Source organism: Amyelois transitella, chromosome 22, assembly GCF_032362555.1.
Source record: "Amyelois transitella isolate CPQ chromosome 22, ilAmyTran1.1, whole genome shotgun sequence".
NCBI lineage: Eukaryota > Metazoa > Arthropoda > Insecta > Lepidoptera > Pyralidae > Amyelois > Amyelois transitella.
In genome coordinates this window covers 4,789,216-4,806,756 of record NC_083525.1, presented here as the reverse complement: position 1 = coordinate 4,806,756, position 17,541 = coordinate 4,789,216, and the positions used below count along the sequence as shown (strand labels likewise).

At 33.4% G+C, this 17,541-nt stretch overlaps 2 protein-coding genes across 2 annotated transcripts; both read right to left on the bottom strand.

Annotated features, from left to right (window-relative positions):
* Positions 1-3,498: 3,498 nt before the first annotated feature.
* On the bottom strand, positions 3,499-8,113 carry LOC106129868 (uncharacterized). Its single transcript, XM_060950863.1, has 6 exons — positions 6,677-8,113; positions 5,999-6,152; positions 5,567-5,684; positions 4,902-5,036; positions 4,395-4,608; positions 3,499-4,123 (listed from the first exon to the last, which is right to left on the bottom strand). Exons 1-6 carry the CDS (start codon positions 6,837-6,839, stop codon positions 3,969-3,971), a joined length of 939 nt encoding a protein of 312 aa, XP_060806846.1. The 5' UTR covers positions 6,840-8,113; the 3' UTR covers positions 3,499-3,968.
* Positions 8,114-8,285: 172 nt separating this feature from the next.
* Positions 8,286-17,541, bottom strand: LOC106129918 (uncharacterized). Its single transcript, XM_013328617.2, has 12 exons — positions 17,246-17,541; positions 16,301-16,451; positions 14,406-14,523; positions 13,761-13,895; positions 13,248-13,461; positions 12,907-13,053; positions 11,777-11,971; positions 11,178-11,331; positions 10,494-10,611; positions 10,004-10,144; positions 8,962-9,175; positions 8,286-8,543 (listed from the first exon to the last, which is right to left on the bottom strand). The coding sequence occupies exons 1-12, from the start codon at positions 17,406-17,408 to the stop codon at positions 8,389-8,391; spliced, it is 1,905 nt and encodes a 634-aa protein (XP_013184071.2). The 5' UTR covers positions 17,409-17,541; the 3' UTR covers positions 8,286-8,388.

Here is a 17,541-nt window from a genome sequence, read left to right as displayed (position 1 = left end):
CTCATACAAGTTCGTCGGATTTGGGTGTTATGAAAATACGTTCATCTTGACCTTCCCCTTCTAAAGTTCGAAAAATATGAATATTTCCATAATTTATTAAAGGTACAAAATGCAAAATACCTATAGTTTTGTTACGGTACTTTTGTCTTCTTTCCGCAAGATAATTTCACTCACTTATGACGATGACAATAAGTTAAAATAAAAATAATAATTAACTCAACTTCACAAAATTTTGCGATAGAGTAACTTTCATATCAAACTTCTACCTACATGATACCAATAATCAAATAGTTAATTTAGTGTGTCTCGTGGTTTACCTTCGCTTCTTAAACCTGTCGATGTGTTGACCATCGATTTGGTGCCCCGCGATGTCATGAAAGGTCCATGTGTTAGAATTGACCCATAGTCTTGTAAACGTCAAATTTAACTTAACGTTAACAATACGTATACAATAACAGATATCGTATCTTATGAATTTTAGATACAATACGAATGTACTTATACCCTAAGTTGCCCGGTTAAAATGATTGATGCGCATAAAAGCACAGGTTCGAATCCCACCTCGGACATGTACCATTGCCTATTTTAGAAGTTATGTACAATTATTTGAATACTAACTGATGCTCTTACGGCGAGGGAAAATATCGTGAGGACATCTACACATTCAGGCAGCTGGATGTGTAGGTAATCATGATCGATCCAATACTGGTTACAACACAGTCAAATGCATAACAAAAGCTTCTCTACAGAGTGATGAGGATGCAACCAGGACTAAAGCCAGGAGGAAGAAGACGAATGCACTCATACCACATTATCAATACAGACAGACAGAATCAATAGTGTGAAACAGACTGTATGGCCAAGTTTAGCTCAATGGTTAAATGATGGAATTGAAATACAGAAAGAAATTATTCAATATAAATTTTGTTCAATCGGATATTAACAGATTGTTACGGCTTGGTTATCGTTATCGTTATTTAGTGCAACCCATAGGTGATAAACTTAAATACGAGTTAATTTTGCTTAGCTACATACCTCTTGTATACTTTAATAGTGTTCTTTTACGAGAAACAATTAACTTAAACCTTTGACCGTACAGTGTAAAGAACGGTCACAGTATAAAAATTGATATAATATTATTTCACCACATATTATTCACGTGTTACACGTCCAAATGGACCCCCTATTTCACACTACTAATATGCTATTCTGTGTCAATGTTCGAGCAATGTTTCGTTCTTACATAATATTTTAATTTGGTTTTGTAGCGCAATCACGTGCATGGAATTTTAATGGCTTTCACTTCTGATTGCTGACCATTTTTTTTTCTCAGTATCATTTTTTTATTTATAAAAGGGAATGAAAGCTTTTTATTCTACATAAATGAATACGACATAATACACCTACAAAATAAACTAAGGTGATGCAAAACGCGGTCTTTTCACATTCTGTAATTTCTTTCAGGCAACCTGTAGGAAAATTTCGAAACAGGCACACTACACGCCTGGCCTGGTAAGAGTTGAAATTGGCTTACTAGATTTTTTACTGTTGTAAACAAAGTAGGTTATTTATTAATTTTGCAAAATGATAGAAATAATATCTTCGGATAGTTACCTACTCCTACAACAAGACCTTCTCAAAGAAGATTTTCATCAGTTCCTTAAATGTCAAAAGCAATAATTTAATTTGTGATACAACATTTTAATTTTTGCTTTAGAGAAATTTGCAATCAAAGAAAACAAACCAATTTCATAGGTCGAAAAGACCACACGGCGTTTTTGAATAAAATAATTTGTTGAAAAAACCCGTTTGTTGTTGTTTATTTTAAATCTAAATAATAATTAGGTATTCTTGGAATATTCGAGGCTACGAAGCAAGGTTTCAGTTTATAAATGCATAGTTAGGATTTGAACACACTTTTGAAGTTAATCGATCAAATTTATTTGTTTTATTTTATTCTTTATTGTAACGATTACAATATGTAAAGTACAAAAAGTGGACTAGCTAATTGCATTATCTAACAGTCTACCATTGGGTTAATTTGGTGTTATATGGCAATTTAAAAAGCAATATGTACTTATACAATATATTCCATAAATAGTAGAATCCTGCTTTATTGTTATTTCTTGGAATAAGTTGGTATACATAAATTTTCTCAGATATTGAATCACGAAGACTTATATAAACTATCAGAATATAAGTTGCGCAGTTATTTTAATACTTATCTAGTTTATTTGCGTTCTCGTGGTAATTATGAGAAGAATTACATACATATATTTAAGGATAGTGTACTTTTGTTTTGTTTTTTGGTTGAATTTTTTCTCACTGTGCATCTGTCATATTAAGCTATCTAGATGAAAGTAGCCTTCAAGTCTCTTATATTTACTCAGTCTAGCTCTAAAGACGTGATTATGATTATTGTGTGTTAATTATTATGTATGGTTCATTTTCGCAACTCATCTCGTAGGTACTGTGCCTGTCGCCTTACGATGTGCGTCCGGCCGGCAGAGTTTCGTAAGCGTAGAAATCGATGTCCGTTATAACAGTTGGAAGTGAGCGTGGTACCGGAATGACCAAGGCAATTTCGCCCTTGACTTTGTTTGACATAGACCAGGTATTCTTAATGGTTTCGATCTTGTCAAGAAGAGAAGTAACGCCAAGAGTAAGAGAGAGAAAAAATCCGGAGTCGGAATGAGAACATCTTCCATGTATGTAAAATCTATCTTAAAAAATTTACAATTATATTATCTGTATCCATAGAAATAATATAATTGTGAAATTGTATTTGTTTATTCGTTTTTCACGCCAAAATCATTGACCTGACCTCCATTAAATTCTACATACATATACATAGTTTGAAGTACGGAGAAGAACATAGGGCACTTTACTAGCAGGCGGACCCGCGAGTGAGCTAGAGTAGAGTAGCTAGATAATTTTATTAAGAATTGATCATAGGAACAATATTGATGAGGTTTTGGTATGTAGAAATTGTAGAAAAATTAAAGAAGATAAAAAAGTAACAATCAACCAATGTAACTTTTAATTTGACCACATTATTTAGCCTTATAAAGAACTCGTGAAGAATACAATAATTCCTTTCTAACATAGCATAGAAAGATAGAAAAAGTTTTTAATGAAAGTAATATTCGTATATATGTGAGTAAGATACATAATAACTTACCAGTTTTCTTTTATCACAACGCTATACATATTATACCTAATAAACCAGTAAAAATATTTTGTTTGTACATTTTGTTTTTTCTAACTGAAATAGATAGAGGGACATTTAAAAAGTCATAGAAAGCAATTTGTACGCTCACGCTGAATTTCAAAAGTGATCAGCAAACACCCATATATGTAGCAAATAAATAATAAAATTACGAAGGCGTAAGCGAAAACTAATGAGCTTCATATTAGATTGCAGTTTTTTCTGTACCTAGATATTATTATACTCAGTTTTTTTTTACGCCAAGTACCTATATTTATCAGCGTAATTTTTAATACGATTGTCATCTCCACATAACTTAATTAATATAAAAAAAAATGTCTTCAATAGTATCGATGATATGTTTATACAATACAATACAATGCAATGCAATACAATAACTCTTTATTGCACTACAATAAATTACAGCAATTTCACAATCATGTATTAAAACATAGCAGCAAAAGGCGACCTTATCACTTCATAAAACAGGTATACAGGGACAACAGTCTGGAAAAGACTGAAAGGCCCCGTTCAATTGTGTGGCTTTACAATAAAAATAGAAACAGGTTACTAGTCCATCGCCTACAAGATTAGTCCAAGTTAGATCCATTAGCCGCCTATTACGACATCCATGGGGAAGATGTAGGGAGTGGTTCTTTTCTTTAGAACCAAACGGCACGTCCTCTTTTATATATTATTACATTTAGATAATCAAGTTCTATTTAACTGAATTCCAACAATCCGTTATATATTAACAGGTTTAGTCAACGCTTAAAGATCTAAACGTGCCGGGCATTCCCAAGTACTCCTCGTTGAATTTGTCAGTTTGTCTCATTGCCTCGTTGGTTTTGCTTTCACTCATCTTCTTCATGAATTCCATATGATCTTCTGAGCTTAACTCGTCAAACCAGTCCTCTGAAAACATATATTTACAAAATGTTCAAATAAGTGAGCCAATTCAAACTACTACACAAAAACTATAAGTATATTATTAGATAACAAAAAAAAAGAATTCTCGACATTTTTATTAAATTTAACGGAACCTCTTCATTTTAAGTATTTAGTCTCAAAGACCACCACATACATATTATAACTTATTGTAGTTTTATCGATTATGCATGTAAAAATTTGGAACAAAACATGATTGTGATAAGTTATATATAAATTAACAATTTTGAACACATACGATGCAATTCAGGCAGACTTTTCTCCTTGCCGCCGTAATCTGATGGCAATATTTCTACTGATATCTTTTCCTTCAGCAAATTTTTATCTTCAATTATTTGAACTCTGTCACCTAATTTCTTGCTAACCATTGGTTTCAGCAAGTCCACTAAAGTTTTCATAAGCTTGGAACTAGATATGCAATAAATGTCTTTTATTCTTGCTCCATAGCCCTCCTGAAAACATTTAGTTATGAAATTATTGATAACCATATTTGCCGCACCACGATGAACTGGGAAAAATAGTAGTTGGGTGAAGACCGAAAACTAGGCTTTGTTTGGGAAAACTCCTTACCAAATGAACTGACGACCTGGTCAAGATTGCAGAGAAAATAGATGAGAAAAGCTTAAGGCACAGAGAATGTTGTGCGTTGCTAGTGGCCTACAGTTTTAGATATTGCATCGTCTATTATTTCGATATAGAGGTTAACGAAATAATTACTTCTTTACATAATTTCGTCTCTACTTACCATAATGATGGTAGCAATTTGTCTGAACTCAGTCAAATTAATACTGGTCATCACGTCGACAAGGTTTGCTTCAGACATGTCGTAAACAATGATAAATCCAGCGTGGTAGTCGTGTCTCATCATATATTGCCACATCTGGAGACATAAACAGGTATGAATTTTTTTTTAGTATACTAATTTGTAATTGGCAATGATAGACAAATGCCTCCCCTTCGATTCTCCACAATACTCTACTTGAAGCTCAGTTTTGCCAACCACTGAGAAAGTTGTGAATGTTGTCGCGCGTCTTCTACGTACTCTTCCCTTAAGTCTATGTCCATCTGGGATCCATTGAGTTGCATGATATACCTGTACATTTTTAAAATTACTAGCAGTGCTTCGATGCTTCAACCCCGTGGGAATTGTGGGATAAACAGTACCGTTTATATTATTCCAGGTTATATTTTACCCGCGTACTAAATATCATCAAAATGAATAGTTTTTCCGTGAAAGGTTTTTTCTAGAGAGAACTCCGGGTTTTGTTTATGACCCAGACCCTGGATTGGGTTAGCAGGTTTTTACACGAAGCGACTCCCGCCTGACCTCCTCAACATTGGTAGATAAACCTTGGTCACATCAGAACACGGTTATAAGTAAATTAAAGTATTGTTAATTTGTTTACTCACGCTTATGAGTACTTTATACACATCCATAAAAAATGTAGATGAGAATTGTTTTCCAAAATTTTTTAACATATAAACTCTGTAATTTTCTTCTGTCAGTTTCGGCATTATTGCAATATTCCTGTAATAATTAATGCATTGGTTACCACTCCCACTTATAAAGTTTTATCCCTTGTAAGTGGTCTTGTCAGACTACTTCATAAATACTCGTATATAATCTACATAATCCATTCATGTCAGTTTTGTGGCTGGATCGATTTTGATGACAATAGATTTTGTATGAATAACAGTAGTATCCCAGGTAACAAAGGTCAAAGGTCCCAAACAAGAGTACATTTGTTAATTTTTTACGGAACTAAAGGTGAATTTTTGTTTAATACAGAAGAAGTGAAGCTGCTAGAAAAAGCTATTTAATTATAGTGTATCAATACTTACAAACATTCCATGTTACTCTTCATAGTCTTAACGTCTACTGGTAAAAAGAATTCCGGCATCAAAGTTCTTAAAGTACAAATTTTGTCCAACCTCTTCTTACAGCGTTCTAACAAACCTTTGTTTGTTATTATCATTCTCTCTAAGAAATCTCTTTCTGCAACAAAAATTAAACAAGTTCCTATATATTTAAACTTATGAAAAGGTATTTTAATCTTTCTCATATAACCTTGGGGTTGCCTGAACGAGATTGAAAAGATCTAAAAGGCCACATTCAGTTATATTAGTTTAACTAGAGGCCGCCCGCGACTTCGTCCGCATGGAAACCCTATCAATCCCGCGGGAACTCTGGGATAAAAAGTAGCCTATGTGTTATTCTGGGTCTTCAGCTACCTACATACCAAATTTCATGGTAATCGGTTCAGTAGTTTTTGCGTGAAAGAGTAACAAACATCCATATAAACTTTCGCCTTTATAATAGTAGTAGGATGATAGATTAAGATTCAAATAGTGACAGGACAGACAGTGACGCTATCGCCTACAAAAAGAATCCCAAGTTTAATAGCCTTAGTCTTAGTCGCTTTTAACGACATCCATGAGAAAAATTTGAAGAGGTCTTATTCTAAAGAGGCACTTAAATTAAATTATGGAAAGGAAACTGAAAACTTTAAAGTAGCTTACCAAATTCCGTTACTGTGAAATGAGTTTGTTTACGTGCCCATTCCTGTAAAATATCGATTGCTTCATCTAATCGTTTAGGATCGTCTAAACTGTAATGATTTCGTACATCTTGTAAGGTACTTGAATGGAATTCTAAGAGAGAATTTTTAGGTAGTTTTTCCATTGAATCACTAGATATGCGTCTTGATACTGTTAGATGTAACCGTAAATATACTTCAGATTGTACACTAGTGCGCTGAGGTAAATAATAGTCTAAGGGTCAATACACAATTATTTCAAGTTAACTCGGTTCATTTATTACATATTTCCTCATATTTTTATAATGTTTAATTGCTTGCACAATAAAATTGAGATTAAGGTAAAGGTAAACGTTTCATTATACCAACAAATAAAAATAATTGCGGAGAATGAATAGTGAACGCTTCACTTAATTCAACTGACAAAACTTAGCCCTTAGATATAAGAAGAAGAATATTTAATATAAAATTTAATTATTTGTTAACTAATAAATACCAACGCTGTTGATAAATATGATATTCTCATATACTTTTTAAACATAAATCGTGAAATAATAATAAGGTCGATAGGTACTGTTTACTGTTACTGACTTTTTGGCACCTATTTCTACAGCCAGTTTCTCTATATTTTCTGTTCATAGAACGAAATCAATCATCATCTGACTTTATCTTATAGGCTTGTTAATTCTCTTCTATCCTTTCGGGACCGCTCGATTCTTTGGGTCCGCTTTCTGATTTTCCTATTCGGTCTACAGCGTCTTCAGTTGTTAGACTATTGACATGCCCAACAATTTTTCGCGACAGTGTTTTTCAATAAAAATGCATATCAAAATTGTTCGTTTTATTTTAGTACCGAAAGAAGCAGTCGGGAAGTGGGCTAATAAATTAGTTAATAATTATTCATTATTATTCATGTCGTTGCTTGGACTAGAATGGACGGCGCGGTGGTGACACAAGGTCGCGTTATTAATACGCCTTGTTCTCTGTAATTGACAATAACTAGAGTTTCCTTTATAGCAGAAATGTGCAATAGAACGTGACAATCTCTATATTATTAGCCGATGGAAATGGAGTGGTTGATAAAAAAGTAATTATTGATAAATTATAATATTAAATGGCTGGTAGTTAAGTTAGTATACCGTAATACAAGTCTTTGGGGTTTAAAGGATGGGCTTATGAACTATTTGAATCTCAATTCCAATATTATGTCAAACAGTTGAACATGGTAGTATTTAATGACTGTTGGCTCTGTCTTTCACCAAGGAATATAGACGTGATTATATGAATGTATTTGATTTGTCTTAACGTCTTAACTATAGTTTATATGAAGGAAAACGGTTGTTATAATAATCTATATCTAGCCCTATTTACATTATGTTTCCTTTTTTCTTGTCTACTCCTAATTTTGTTAAGTTCCTTATGATAAAAATCAGTGAACTATTATTTTATTATTATTATTATAAATAACAGGCCATTTAACTAAAAAGAAAAGAAAGAATTGCAACTTAAAATATGCTCATATTTTAAATGTTGCTTAACTTTAACAACGATATCTAAAATCTGCAACAATTATATTTTTAAACAATAAATAGTCGTACTCGATATGCCGAAATATATTTTGTATGCTTAATAAACCTATTATATTAACAATACATAAGTATATTAACACTCCAGAGTAAAATTTCAAAAATACGTTTAATCTACGTTAAAATTTCTAAAAGTGCCGGGCATTCCTAAATACTCGTCATTAAATACATCTGCTTGTCTCTTTGTTTCGTCAGTTCTCATATTAATTTTTTTCTTCATATACTCTATGTGGTCTTTTGAACTGATCGCATTTAACCAGGCCTCTGAAAATAAATAAAATTAATTACAATACATTAAATTATGCCTTTTTCCCGGAGGGGTAGGCAAAGACTACATCTTTCCACTTGCCACGACTCCTGATTATTTTTCTCGTTTTATTACATTCATAACTCTCAACATGCAAGCTTGTCGGATAAGGTTATTCTTGACATGACCTTTATTGCGTGAGAGTATCTTGTCTTTATTAATATAGGTACCAAATTGCAATAGTTTATGGATAGAGTATATAGCTTTTATACTCTATCAATAAACTATTTTAATGCAAAACAACATAACTTCTTCTTCTTTTTTAAAATTGATATGTATAGCAGGTATTTAGCGGGATTATAAACGTGTATCGTCGTATTCCGCTGGTAAGTATGAAAATCCAATTAAGTTTATGTTATCTAAGTTTATTTTTACCATGTATTTCAGCTAGAGGTCTTTCATTGCCCCCATATTCAGTCGGCAGTAAATCTAAAGGAATCACGGTGCTCAATTTTCTTATATCGTCAATGACTGTGATTCTACTTGCTACCTTTCTGCTGAGAAGTGGTGTCACAGTAGGAATCAGGTTGTTTATCAATTTTGAATCAGTTATAAAAACAAGTTTCTGTATTCTTGCTCCAAAGCCTTCCTGGAATAAATTGAAGAATTTTTTACTATTTTGGTCAGGAGAAGATAATATTCTATAATTGTAACTTAAATTTTAATCTATCTTAAAGTATTTGTTACAAAATATAGTTCCTTATTTAGTATCTCGTAGTACAAATTGTAAACTCAATTTAAAGTAAGCTCATTTTGTGGTGATTTTTCCTTTATTATTAACAACAAAAGGTAACCGCTCAACATTTAGGCAAGTGTATATTTAACCGTTATCCAATAAGGATCAGAGAGTTTATGCGAGTTTTACTCGATAAAACGCGTCTAGCAAGTAAACGCTATATAAACGAATAAGTATGTAATTCGATCAGCGCCACCTAGTGGTAACGCGATGGCACTAATGCAACTCCATACAAACTCGCGTTTACTTGCTCGACGCTTTTGACCGAGTAAAACTCGCACTAACCCCTCAGGTTCCCCAGCAAATATTGCGGAGATCATCAGACGGGAATCACATTGTGTAAAAACCTGACGTCTTCCATCCAGGTTCGTCGTCATTAGCGCTAGCCTGGGTTCCTTTCTAGAGAGGTAGGGATGGTTTGTGACCTTCACGATGCATAATTTGGAGTCATCTTCTTCTTCAGCAATACTTACTGCTGGGCATATGCCTCTCAAATATCATTCTACCTTGTTATATCAAAGGTTTTTCTGGCCCAAGTTACCCCGACACAGTTTCTTAAGTCGTCATACCAGCGGGCTTATTTTCTAACAGTGCTTCTCTTGCCAGCTCTTCGAAACTGGTGTAATTGTTTCAAAGACGGCATGTTGGTACACATGCTGCAAAAGTTTAAAGTAAAGATACCTTCATCATTGCAAAAGTCTGTCTTAGTTCAGCACCATGCATTCCGACAGTAAGAATGCAGTCCTTCAAATTCAACTCACGCATATCATAAGCAAATATATAACCAACGGAATAATCAAATCTCTGTAAGTATTCCCACATCTGAAAAAAATAAAAGATTTTGAAATAGCTTTAGTGAAATAAAGTGCTTAATATCCCGACTATTTATTTATATATATGTATACACATTAATATCACTCGTTTTTTTAAAAGTTGTCATTATATTTGTCAAGGTGTGATGCTTTTCACATCCAAATGTCTAAATCATTTTTGAATTTAAATCACCATTCCTGTAAATTTTGAATAGATTCTTCGATTTCTCAAAGATTGCCTTATACACTTTAAAATAATAAATTTATCAATAATATTTTTTCGTAATTGATGGAGTTACAGCTATATATTGGAAAATCCTTCTTGATTCCGTTAAAAACTATAAGAACAGGTTACTCACGATGATCATACGACGGTAATAATTCCTAAACAATAATCCTGAAGGTTTCTGAACGGTTGTTTTACAAAAGTACACCCTCTGATTTTCTGGTGATAATTTTGGCAAAATTCCGTCGGTTCTGCAATATAAACATTATTGCTAGGTAAACATTCATAAACAAAACAACTTCTTTATACCCTAGAGAATAAACGAAGCCAATAGACTCGGAAAATCTGAATGGTCACTTCACTTTCTCATTATTGAACGTAGGTACAGGTAAACACCATCGATTATTCCAGCATTAATTTTTTTACAAAATAAATGAACTAGATTTTAACGGCCTTAAATAGGAAATAGTTTCTGAAACTAAAGGAGATCAAGTATTTGGTTTAGTAAAGTTGAAAAGAAGAACCAACTAGTGTCTGAATGCGGCTTTGTTTTCCTAATAATTGTACCTTTTTTATGCTTTTCTAATGTACAATTATATGATCATTTTAAACGTCTATTTATAGAAATATATAATTTAGAAGGTAGTTTTGGTAACATTAACAGTAATTTTAAAAATGAAAATCTGATATCTATGGGTTTTAAAAAGGTAATATAGTTCGCACAATTTACTTTCTTACAAAATATTTTTACCTACCTAAACTGAAACATTGATAAATAATTAAATACATGAAGAGATTGATCAATCAACAAACTTACAATTCGTATAAATTAGGAAATTCCATTTTCACATTGATAGGCTGGAAATATTCGGGCAGTAAGGTTCTGAATGTACAATATTTGTCGAGTTTCTGTTTAGTGCGCTCCAATTGTCCTTTGTTACATATAATCATTCTTTCTAATATATTTCTATCTGTAATATAAATCTTAGGTGAAGGACGTATTTGCAACGATGGTTAGTGTCAAAATTTTTACTTGAATTTCTTGGAATTGAAGTACCCGATGATACTTCTATGTAGTTTATGAATTCTTGTAAGAAATTTCATTAAAATTGGTTACTTAGTATACAACATTTTCAAAAAATAATCGTCTTAAAAGCGGTATTGTATAGAATCACTCTTTTAGTAGATTTTGTAGGTCGTGACTACTGTCATACAAGAAAGGTAGAAAGAATACACTTAATTTCTTTTTTGCCTGAATTGAAGTTTTATTAAAAACTAGTGACCAGCCCCGGCTTCGCACGAGTAGCATCTAAAACATTTCGAACAATAACATAATCTATTCACAGCCAATTTAGTAATAAATAACGTAATAAAGTAACTTACATATTTACTTAAATATTGATAATTTATACTCACCAAAATCTTTGACGATAAAGTGATCTTGCTTATGCACCCATTCTTGTAAAATGTCAATAGCTTCGTCCATTCTTTTTGGTTCATCCAAATTGTATAACTTCTTGATATCATTTAAAGTGTTTGGGTTAAAATTCAAAAGATGATTTTTAGGTATCTCTTGCATTATAACGATGACGTTGTTATTCAAACGAATAATGAAATATAATCAATACAATGGAAGGCTAATCAGCAGTATTTATACACTGCAGAAGCAAATCAACGTAAATGGAATTAATTTATAAATCAATCACTGATTCACCAATGACTTTGAACAAGTCAAAACAGAGAGTAATACTTGTTAGAAAATAATATAATGAAATTTTCCGAGTGATTTTATTCTGAGCCACTTAACAAGGTCAATGTAAATTTTTCTTTCAAAGATGTCAGTATCTTAAAATGTGCATAAATTAAATAAAACTAAAATGTTGTTCCAAGTAACTAAACCATCAGTAGCTGCGATTGCAAAAGTTGTTTACCGTACGCTTCTCTTTGTTTCAGCCTGAAATGTGCACGATATTTTTGTATATACTTCTGACTATATATGTATGAAATTTTAAAAAGATTATTTTTTGGTGTTATTGGTTTTAGTCTTCAGTAATTTAGTTTCTAAATAACTAAAACATTGGTGAAATAATCCCACCAATAAACAAAGAACTGTCTGTGATAATTATAACGAAGTACTTACATAATACATTATTTGGACGAGGCGAAAATGGCTGTTACAAAACGACGATTGGTTTTGACGCAGGACCTGAATAATTTTTTATAATTATTTTTAAATAAGTTTTAATTTTAAATGTATATTCCCGTCAAAATTGTCATTTAAATATTTAAAGCGTTTGCAATTTAGTTTATGATGCTACTAAATTATTAATATTGTTTAAAGACCTTGCCATTATCCCTATTAACTACCTTCATCACCTTTTACGACATCTATGTCTACAACGGTGTGGTGCTATTATAAAATGCCAAAACAGTTGAGCAAAACACACTAACCAAGGCACCAAAAATAATTATCTTAGGCAGCATGGAGATCTATACTCTTTCGTTGAAAATTAAAGACTTATTAAAGATTAATGCTTTATTCGTTTAATCTACATTCAAACTTCTGAATGTTCCTGGCAAAAAGTCTACGTCGATCTTCTCGCCTATTCTCTTAGACTCGTCTGTTCGCTGTTTCAACGATTCTTTCATGTACTCGATATGTTCCTTAGATCCCACGTACTTTACACGATTATCTGTAAGCAAATCAAAAAATAATGTAATGAATGTTAGAACATTTCCCAAAAAGAGGATTTCCCTTTAAGTGAGAACTTAAATCATCGCATTTTCTAGAATAAACTTAATCAACTTTTTTAAAGCCTCGAAAATGAAACCATTTCTAAATCATTTTTATTTTGTTGTAAAATATAAAGAAGAGTAACATCCTTACCATGGAGTACAGAAAGTGGTGGCTCATCGCCTCCTAAATCCTCACACAATAATTCCCTTGGTACTTCTTTGTGTAGCGACTCCAAATCGTTGTGAGCATAAACACGATTCGATATTTTCTCAGGCAGCAACGGCTTCAAATAGGCTAGGAAATTGTTCAATAGTTTTGAATTCGACAAATAGTGCAAGCCTTTTGATCTGACCCCAAATCCTTCCTGAAAATGTTTGATTTTTAGTTTTGCTTGGTTAGTTTGGTCACTCTATGATATAAAATAACAGATACTTTTTTGGGAAAAGAAAAAAGGTGTCTTCTTTTAAGAGGTTAAATATTTTTTAAGTATAGTTACTTAATTAAACTTATGAATGATCATACTTGTCCACTCTTGGTTTGGTAACAGATTCATTTATCATTTAAGTGTTATCATATTCGGATTACTTTTAAGCCCAAAAAAGTTTTCAAAACCAATAAGGAGTATAACATTTATAATCATGCCATATAGAACTAATTACTAACTTGCATTATAGTGATGTACTTGCGAACTACAGACATATTGAATGCCATAAGCATGTCTTTCATGTTACATTCCCGGTAGTCCACCACTAGTATGACGCCTAAGTTGTACGCTGTTCTGGTAAGATATTCATTGCTCTGTAACAAATCCATACAGATATTAAAAAATGACAAGAATGGATAAAATACGCAATGAGTATATAAGAGGAAGTATGAAAGTAGCGCCAATAAATGAAAAGATGAATGGTAATAAACTGGGTTTGGTACGGACACATCATGAGAAGAGAGGAAGGTCATGTTACTAAAAGAGCCTTAAATATGGAAGTGAAAGGTTCAAGAAATAGGGGAAGACCGAAAAAGAGATGGATGGACGGCGTAAAGGATAGTATGAGGAGAAAGGGAGTGACCAGTGAGATGGCAATTGACAGAAGTAATTGGAAAAAACTAACATACTGTGCCGACCCCGCGTAGAAAGTAGGAAAAGGTAACGACGAAGAAGAAGATTAAAAAGACATGAGATTTGTATGTTCATAACGAACCAGTTTAGATTCCATTAAAATAAAACCATGTGGTATACATCCCTAAGCACCAAGTGTTTGGTGGAGTAACGTCTTTGGAAGTGAGTATGTTACTTATAATTTAACTTACGATAATCCAATCCTTCACAAGAAGTAAATGATCGTCTGGATTCAGCTCAGCTGGCAGCATTTTCGCCACAACGATTATATGATAATTAGATGTCAACCTTGGCATTACACCGTAAATACTGAAAAAAAATATTTATTGAATTTTTAATTTCACATTTATTCGCTTATAGTTTTCGTTTTGACTCTTCGATCAAATAATAAGACAAAAAATTATACTGCGTGTATAACAAAAATACGTACATATGTTAATGAAATTAGCATATTCTTAGGACTTGTAACTAATAAAACAATACATACATACATACATAAACTCACGCCTCTTTCCCGGAGGGGTAGGCAGAGACTACCTCTTTCCACTTGCCACGATCCCTGCATACTTCCTTTGCTTCATCCACATTCATAACTCTCTTCATGCAAGCTCGGCGGTTTCGGGCACTTTTGACCTGACCCTTCACCAGGACGTCCTTAATTTGATCAAGATATGTTCGTCTAAGTCTTCCCACCCCGACCTTTCCCTCCACACTCTCCTTGTATATCTGCTTAGTCAACCTGTTTTCATTCATCCTCTCCACATGACCGAACCATCTCAATATACCCTTTTCTATTCCTGTAACTACATCTTCTTTCACATCACAACATTCCCTTATCACGCTGTTCCTTATCCGGTCACTCAATTTCACACCCAACATACTCCTTAACGCTCTCATTTCCACTGCATTTATTCTACTTTCGTGCTTCTTTTGCCATACCCAACTTTCACTCCCAGACATTAATGTCGGGACCAACACGCCCCTGTGCACAGCCAGTCGAGCCTTTTTGGATAGTTTCTGACTGCTCATAAAGGCATGCAAAGCTCCATTCACCATGTTCCCCGCGTTCACTCTCCTTTCAATATCACTATCACACTTGCCATCTGATGTAAACTTTGATCCTAGATATACAAACTCTTTCACTTGCTCAACTTTTTCTCCTCCAATCAAAATATTACATGCTGTCATTTCTTTCTCCATTTCAAAAACCAGTGTTTTAGTTTTACTTACGTTCACTTTCATTCCTTTCTCTTTTAAAGCTTCATGCATACAGTTTACCATCTCCTGTAACTCCTCCGCTGATGACGCCAGTATAACCTGATCGTCGGCATAGAGCAGACATTTGACGAGTAATTCATTCATCCTTAATCCACTTTCAGACTCTTTCAAATCTGTCAAACAACTATCCATAAATAGGTTGAACAGCCACGGTGACGCAACACATCCCTGCCTAACACCTTTCTCAATCTTAAACCACTCAGTGTGCGCTCCGTTTATCCTGACACAAGCACTCGAATCCTCATATAAGGATTTCAGTGCTCGTATCAAGAGACTGCTCACCCCATGCATAGAAAGTGCTGACCACAATTCATTCCTCTCAACTCTGTCATAGGCCTTTTCCAAATCCACGAATGTGCAATAGACTTTTTGACTCTTGGCCAAAAACTTTTCGGCTATGCACCGCAAAGAAAAGACCTGATCAGTACATCCCATTCCCTTTCGAAATCCCGCTTGAGCATCCCATATTTTGTCATCAGTTTCATTCCTGACTCTAAACTCTAATAAAACAAAAGATGATTTAACCTGTATTTGTTTTCAGAAATTAGCATATTCTTAGGACTTGTAACTAATAACACAAAAGATGATTTAACCTGTATTTGTTTTCAGCTGTTACCCGTAATGACTTCCACAACATTTGCAGAGGAACGTAACCCGTATTGGATTTATCATGGTTACACGTGCAGTTTTCTCAATTTACAGGTTTCCTCACGATGTTTTACCTCACCTTAAGAGCTTTGGTTAGAACTCAACATTATATACACTTTTATTATCTAATACCTATAAGTACGGATACTTAAAAACTTACCATAATTTGCGACCATCTCTCTCAAGGGTTAGCTCACAACCAAAATACTCTGGTGCTAACGTCCTCAAAGTGCACAGCTTGTCGATTTTCTGTTTAGCCTTCTCTAATGAACCCTTACAGGCAATTATTAGTATTTCTAAATAATTTCTATCTGAAATATTACAAAATACGCAATTGTTTTTATTTAACTCGCATGGACTTTGTTCACTTTGGTATTGTATGTAACCTTGTATGTACGAGCATCTTATGTAACTATTTCCTAAGGGTTGGTCGGTAGAGTATTTAGTTCGCCTTTTGTACCTTTAAGGCTCAATAAAGTTAAAAGAAAAACTAGTAAATTTTACTTCATCCCGCTGGTAATCTAAAACTGAGGTTCATAAATCGTTGCCTGTTTCTACTGCGCCCAACCGTTTATGACCAGCAAATCAGTAAATAAGAGATTGTTTGCGTTCACTAAACACATTGCACACTGTTGATGCATCTACATTTCTGCGCGTTCTCGTTGTATAGACCAACTTGGGAGCGCAGATTTAAATAAGCTGGGCAATCCTGACCAGAATGGATAGTTTTTATCTTTTTGCAGCTGATCTTTGGTCACGCTTAACTATAAATAAATTAAAAAAAACACAGAAAAATTACACAGATTTAGCTAGCCTCGAAGTAAGTTCGAAACTTGTGTTACGAGATACTAACTCAACGATACTATATTTTATAATAAATACTTATATAGACAAACATCCAAGACAAGAAAGATTGGCCAGGCAATCAGAAAAAGTTCTTTTCTCATCTTGCCCTGGCCGGGATTCGAACCCGGGACTACCGCTGCGCCACAGAGGCCGTCAATACGCTTATGGGAAATGAGATGAAATTATGCCTCCAAATTGTCAACTTTGAGCATATAAATAACTTAGACTATTATAATATATTATGTATTGAGAAACATACCAAAACTTTTCGATTCAAAATGCTCTTGCTGTTTAATCCATGCTTCCAAAATGTCTATGGCCTCTTTCATTCTGCCCGGTTTTTCCAAATTGAACATTTTCCGAATTTGATATAATGTATCGGGAGGATAATTTAGCAAAGATTGACCTGTTATTGTTTCCATTATTAAAAATATAAAAAAAATTAAATGATTATCTAATTGGAAACAGTACTATCCCAATAAGTTCTACAACACGAGTGTCACTTTTGTAAATAGAAGAATAGATTCTTTGGCTTAATATTATAATAACAATTAG

Bases quoted from the DNA above. Each gene is read 5' to 3' on its own strand.
- LOC106129868 (XM_060950863.1), bottom strand. From the start codon at position 6,839: ATGGAAAAACTACCTAAAAATTCTCTCTTAGAATTCCATTCAAGTACC. The intron at 5,037-5,566 runs GTGAGTAAACAA...TTATGTCTCCAG, and splicing joins TGTATAAAGTACTCATAAGC to ATGTGGCAATATATGATGAG. The intron at 4,609-4,901 runs GTAAGTAGAGAC...AAATGTTTTCAG, and splicing joins AAATTGCTACCATCATTATG to GAGGGCTATGGAGCAAGAAT.
- LOC106129918 (XM_013328617.2), bottom strand. From the start codon at position 17,408: ATGGAAACAATAACAGGTCAATCTTTGCTAAATTATCCTCCCGATACA. The intron at 13,462-13,760 runs GTTAGTAATTAG...AAACATTTTCAG, and splicing joins AGTACATCACTATAATGCAA to GAAGGATTTGGGGTCAGATC. The intron at 8,544-8,961 runs GTAAAAATAAAC...ATTTATTTTCAG, and splicing joins ACCTCTAGCTGAAATACATG to AGGCCTGGTTAAATGCGATC.